The sequence below is a fragment of the Atta colombica genome, unplaced genomic scaffold, assembly GCF_001594045.1.
Source record: "Atta colombica isolate Treedump-2 unplaced genomic scaffold, Acol1.0 scaffold153, whole genome shotgun sequence".
Classification (NCBI taxonomy): domain Eukaryota; kingdom Metazoa; phylum Arthropoda; class Insecta; order Hymenoptera; family Formicidae; genus Atta; species Atta colombica.
In genome coordinates, this window is record NW_017259243.1 from 1682516 (window position 1) to 1688662 (window position 6147).

Sequence of the window (6147 nt, forward strand, 5' to 3'; positions counted from 1 at the left end):
TATGAAATAAACTTAAACAGTTTAACTTAAACAGTTTGGAATGCTTTTATTAGGAATAGATTACTGGTATAGAAATAGATACTGGTTATAATAATAATAATAATAATAATAATAACTTTATTAAGTGCAACTGTAATATTAAACACAAATAAACAGATAGAAATACAATAATATTCGATATCAACTATACAACAATAGATGAGGCGACAGCTAAGCAATTGATTTGAAACCGTACCTGAATATCAGAGTAAATTTTAGATTTGATAATTCTGAACAAGCAAATTAAAAAAAATTTTTAATATTACAAATACATGAAATACAGACAGTCTAACATAAATAACATAAATATAAATTTTTAATTTTATCAATATATAAAGTGCATAAGAGAGAGAGAGAGAGAGAGAGAGAGAGAGAGAGAGAGAGAGAGAGAGAGAGAGAGAGAACAAGATTCAGAGAAAGACAAGATGAATAATAACATGCACTATTCATTCCGAATAATTGGATAAAATGTACAAACATTGATTTAACAATCATAATTTAAGGGGATATATCGGATTATTTTCAAAATATAGAGGACGAAAGAGAGCGTAAAGATGGCATTATAAAATTTCATTGCAGTGTAAGAAAAGAAATCACTCTGAAATTTAGACATGTGATGTGTAAGACATGAAACTTGATACTGATGATATCAGGATGAGAATCAACATTAAAATTAATTAGTAATAGTTCACGAAGATATCTGAGAGTGTTAACACGAAAAACATTGTAAGTCAGGCAACGTAATGAATTATGAAGTGTTGGAAAATATATCCAAAATATATCCAAAGCGTTGTAAACAAGGTGTAATATGATTTAATTTGACACATTTTCTAACACCGTAGGAGAAACGAAGACAGGAATTTTGGGTTAATTATGTTCTGAAGATGACATTATTTAAGACAGAGGATACATACAGAGGATATATATATATATATATAGTATCAATATAATCAAATGTATAATCAGTGATATAGAAATTATGTAACATGCAATTTTTAAGAGACCGACACGATGTTTCGCAATTATTAAAATACGCATAGATTACACGATGGTCGCTAACATCTCACACACGCCCGATTCCATGATTTATAAATCGAGAGATAGAAATATTAAATCCCAAAGAGATATACAATTGCTTGTTATTCTTGTAGGAGTATTTCATTGCTTCATATTCAATATCATTGTATTTATTGCGTTTTGATTGCTTTAAATATTATGTTATTATAATATTTTGTTCTCATTATTTTTTAGATTTTAACATGAATTTTAATTTACGATGCTGTTTTTTGCGCACTTTGATATGAATTTTTATGATCTGATTTGACTTCTAACTTATATATACGTTATATTGTTGCGGATGTAATATCAGATCCAGATGACAGGATGCGATTTTATAGATGGCTATTTGTTTTTTTTTTGTATTATTTTATTAATTCATCCGTTTAATTTCAGTTCATTAATTTAGTTTATTTGTTATATTTAAATTTGTTTTATATGTAACATTGAGAATGACCCGATCGGGCTCGAAACGATGTCTGTTATTTGTTATTTGCTTTAGATTATGATAATTATATTTGTTTCCTTTATTTACATTGTTGTTTTTTGGTTTATAGCCTTTCAAAATTTTTATTTTTAATTTTTATTATTGAAATATATATGAATTGAAATTTTTATTATATGATATATATTAATTATCTGTTTCAGCGAGTATAATACGAACAATATTGGCAATGCAAATGCGTTTAATTTTTAACTAATATTGATTTTATATTGGACAACATTGGCGCATTACACCAATATATTCAATGTATGCCAATATATTCAATAAATTGTATCAATAAATTGTGCTAGAAATGTGCTCAGCGGTTTTTATAGCGATCATATCATATATTCGGTGTGTTAGCAGATTTGTTAAATGTATATTTTCTGGCATTCTGCCGACAAAATTCGTAGAAGACCATTTGCAAATTTATTTTTGATTGATTTGCCAAAGATATTTGGCAAATTCCATGCTTAGCAACCACTTTTCGCCACGCGATGCGCATGATTGTAGGGGTAAACTGTGCGCTGCAGGGGGTGCGCGACGCACAATACGAGGGACGAAAGCACGCGGACAAGTGTCGTCGAGAAGGATAGTGCGTGCTGTACAAAGTACATAGCACGACTACGTGCGCATTTAACGTCTGATAGTAGATGTCTGATAGTAGAATTATGGTGCGAGCTGCAAAGGGTCGAATACTCGATGCATCATTCGTGACGGCCACTCTGACATTCACGTTGCTGCTCTTTGTCGATCAAGTAAGAACGGCGACAGGCGACCGTAGATTCATCGGGCCATATTATCGCTCCCGTTTGTAGAGTTGTTAAATGCATATAATTGCATTTCGCGAGACACGTTTACATTACTGGAGACGCGTTCCGTTCGCACCCTCTCGCCCGTACAACCCTTGTCCATTCGGCTCCTTCGTCACGTTTCGATCAATACAGGCCCGCCACCGTGTTTGCCATTCATGCATAAGTCTCTTTAATCTTTTCCTGCTCCTTTAATCCATTGATGGTTGGCGATTTCTCATTTCTGAGATGTAAAATGTTATTATAAATTAAGTTTTTTGAATTTTGATAAATATTATAAATATTATATTATAAATATTAATAAACTATCTTTTAAGCTTTTTGTAATTTCTATAAATACGCGCGTAAACCAAAGTTTTTAAGATTCGTAAACCAAAGTTTTTAAGATATTGTTGTAAGAAATATTAGTATAGAATAATTTTGGATATATTTAAATAAAAAAAAATTAAATATAATGTAATTCTTTAGATGATAGCGGATGATCAATAATTTAAAAAATTTATTATAAACTTTATTCGATTTGTCATGATGTAGCCTTGATTTGAAATAAACAAAGAAAACTTGCACATTTACTCTAAGGAAATAAATGAATGTCGAAAAATAATCTCCCTTTTTCCTTACTAATTTTATTTGTAATAGCTAAAAGTTATAGCATAAAAAAACTTAAGCACTAAGCAAAACTTTTTTAGATTTTTGCTATTTACATTACTGTCTTCTGTTCTCTACTCTAATTGACCAATTCACTTAAACTTGATTACACCATTTACGTTACTTTGACTTTAAACGAAGCTTAAAAATCTCTTTTTTTTAAAGTCGATAGAAAAATAGAAAGGGAGATAGTTTTAAACGTCGCTTAAAAATAAAATAGGTTTCACTGGATCTTATTACTTTATTTTTTTTTGTGTATCATAGCCTTAACATTTTAAGCGCAAAATGCAATTTTTCAAGTGTGAAATCAATAAAAACTATTTAATGATTTTAAGAAATAAAATCTTCAAGAAGTAAAAATAACATTTAATTAAATTTTTTATAATTTTGCGATCTTTTTTTTCTCCTTAATTATCATTTTACGATCCTTGTTGATTCATAGAAAATTGTGGAAATTGCAATCGTTTGCATGAACATCATGCTTGAAAAACAATAGTTAATCTTATAATTTTTTAAAATAAGATATAAATTGTGTGATAGAAATAACCATCATTAATAGAATTTATCTATATTTTTTATAATATTGAATTATATTTACTTTTTTCTGATGAAGATTCATTTCTTTGGATTGAAATCGTTTCATACATTAATATACTTTATGCGTATGTATTAAATAAATGGACAATTTCTTTTTATAACTTAAACCTTTTGTAAATAACTTATTAAACATAATTAATGAAGAGCGTAAAGAGAGAAATGCAAAGAAAGGGGAAAAAATGTTAATATCTTTCTCAATTGTATTTAGATCGTTAATCTGTAACCAATTATTTATTTATTATTAAAAAATGAAAATATAATATACATATAATTATCTTGTTTTAAGGTGTCTTCTAAACTATGCAATGGAGAGCATGTGTAAGTCTTATTTTATAAATATAATATAATATTGAATACGAAACTGAAAAATATAGAGTAAACTATAAATAAAAAGATGCAAATTTGTCGCTTTTTAGCTGTTCTCCTCCACAGGAATGCTGTCCTCATGGATGTTGTTACAGTGCATACTTTACGCCGCCAGTGCATCCAGTTCATGTTTCAGAAATGTTCAATTTCATGATTTGGACTTATTGGTATCTGTGGTTAGTATATTTTTTCAATATTTTATTAAATAACGACATGAAGTAAAAAGGAAATAAATTTTTTGTCCTTTTTATTTATTATGATTTTCAGATTATCGTTGTATATGAAAAATAGACTATTACACTAATATCTTGCGTTGACTTCTCCTTGAATAATTATTTTAGATTATTTTTATAGCACGATTTTCTAGCGATTTGTTCTGACATACATTGTTCTAATATATTGTATTATAATAAATAATATAATGAACATAATTTCAATATATTATACATACATAGTAGTCCTGCATAAATGATTACTTTATTATTAGTATTATATATATTATTATTATATTAGTATTATATAAATCGAATAGCAGAACTTGAAATATCTTGTTTACAGGGTAGTAATACTTGTAGCCTTAGCTGTAGCCGTAACATACGGCTTTTGGCTTTGGAAACGTTACCGTACAGCATTATCAGAAGATGGCACGTCTTCGGAAAGAACGTCCACAGGACCGTGGTATCCGCCTCCTCATTATAGTCGATGTAGTTCCTTTGTTCAAGCATTACCACCACCATATAATGAGGTATTTAAAAAAAAACTTATCAAAAAACTTAACAAAAAATTTGAAAGTATGAAAAACAATAGCGTTGATTGCACATAGTCGATTGCACACGCTATAATACTATATGTACAACAAGATTTACAACTCAGAATTTATGTAGTAGTGAATAAAAAATCTATTCTTATCATTTAATTTATGCTCAGGTAACTGCAAAACCAGACCTTTATCCCTTAGTAATTGGCTATGACGATAGTTCGGGCAAAGGTACTTCTGGTTTTGTAATGCGCTACTTCAGATCATTGTCGCATGCAAGCACATTGGATTCGTTGAGTTCCAGTTTTATGTGTAATATGGTAAACGAAGCGAATACTATTATTCCGCCACCGTATTCTTGTAACAATAGTATCGATGAATTATCAGCAGTAGAATGTGAAAGAAGAGAAACTGGCGACATTGGTTCTATTGTCTCCTTGACGAATCACAGAACGACCTCTGACATATCAAGTCTTGGTGCTCAATCACCTTGTTCTCCACCGAGGGCTACCAGTCCAACGATAGAAGTACGCTTTTAATTATATTTAAAACAAATTAAATTATAGTAGAGTAAATAATAATTAAACTTAATATTTATATATATATATATATATATAATTGTGTATATGTGAATTATTTTAATTAATTTTTATGGTTATTACTTTTCAGTTGCGGGAATTATTGGACAAGATACAACAACTTCCTCATTTATCTAATGGGCATTCCACCACCATGCATTGCCAACAGAATCAAGCCCCCGTCTTGTATATAACAAGTAGCGATGGTATTACGCAACAACGGCCTTTAAGTCCCAGCGACGTTGGTTCGTACAAAGTTAGAAGAACCAGAGGCAAACTGTATATGCCGTTGGGATTGCCGAATTCACGAAGCAAAACGAAGCGATGGTTATCGCGCTCCGCACCAACAACACCTTCAGGTACAATACCAATGTCCTTTTTGCCAGGACAGAGCAGGAGGCCCTCAGAAACCGAAAACAATCGAAATCAACAAGCAGTGCCACTGCTTTACGAGCAAGACGAAAATGAAAGCAACAATGCAGATCATCCATCGGATGTTCCATTGCTCGTTGAATAAAAAGAAGAATGACAATCGATATGACACGGTGTCTAAGCCATTCGTGCCATTTCGACATCGCAATGACTTCACGTAAGGATTATCGATTCTGTACACATGTATACACTCATATACACACATATATACATACAACAGATTTAAATATTTTTTAATATGGCTCTGATACATTCGATCATTATGTATGCCATATCATAAAATTATATACATTCGGGAAATTATATACGTATTTAATATATGCAACATGAGGAAAATCTAAATCTAAATTTATATTTTGTTAAAATATATATATATAT

The 6147-nt window shown here is 30.0% G+C and overlaps 1 protein-coding gene across 1 annotated transcript; it reads left to right on the plus strand.

The window, feature by feature from the left end:
• Window positions 1-2232: 2232 nt before the first annotated feature.
• On the plus strand, window positions 2233-5854 carry LOC108685371. Its single transcript, XM_018190129.1, has 6 exons — window positions 2233-2337; window positions 3923-3954; window positions 4053-4178; window positions 4561-4747; window positions 4930-5286; window positions 5429-5854. Exons 1-6 carry the CDS (start codon window positions 2233-2235, stop codon window positions 5852-5854), a joined length of 1233 nt encoding a protein of 410 aa, XP_018045618.1.
• The last annotated feature ends 293 nt before the right edge of the window (window positions 5855-6147 follow it).

Coding starts and splice junctions, on each gene's coding strand:
- LOC108685371 (XM_018190129.1), top strand. CDS start 2,233: ATGTCTGATAGTAGAATTATGGTGCGAGCTGCAAAGGGTCGAATACTC. Junction 3,955..4,052: donor CTATGCAATGGAGAGCATGT/GTAAGTCTTATT, acceptor GTCGCTTTTTAG/CTGTTCTCCTCCACAGGAAT. Junction 4,748..4,929: donor TACCACCACCATATAATGAG/GTATTTAAAAAA, acceptor ATTTATGCTCAG/GTAACTGCAAAACCAGACCT.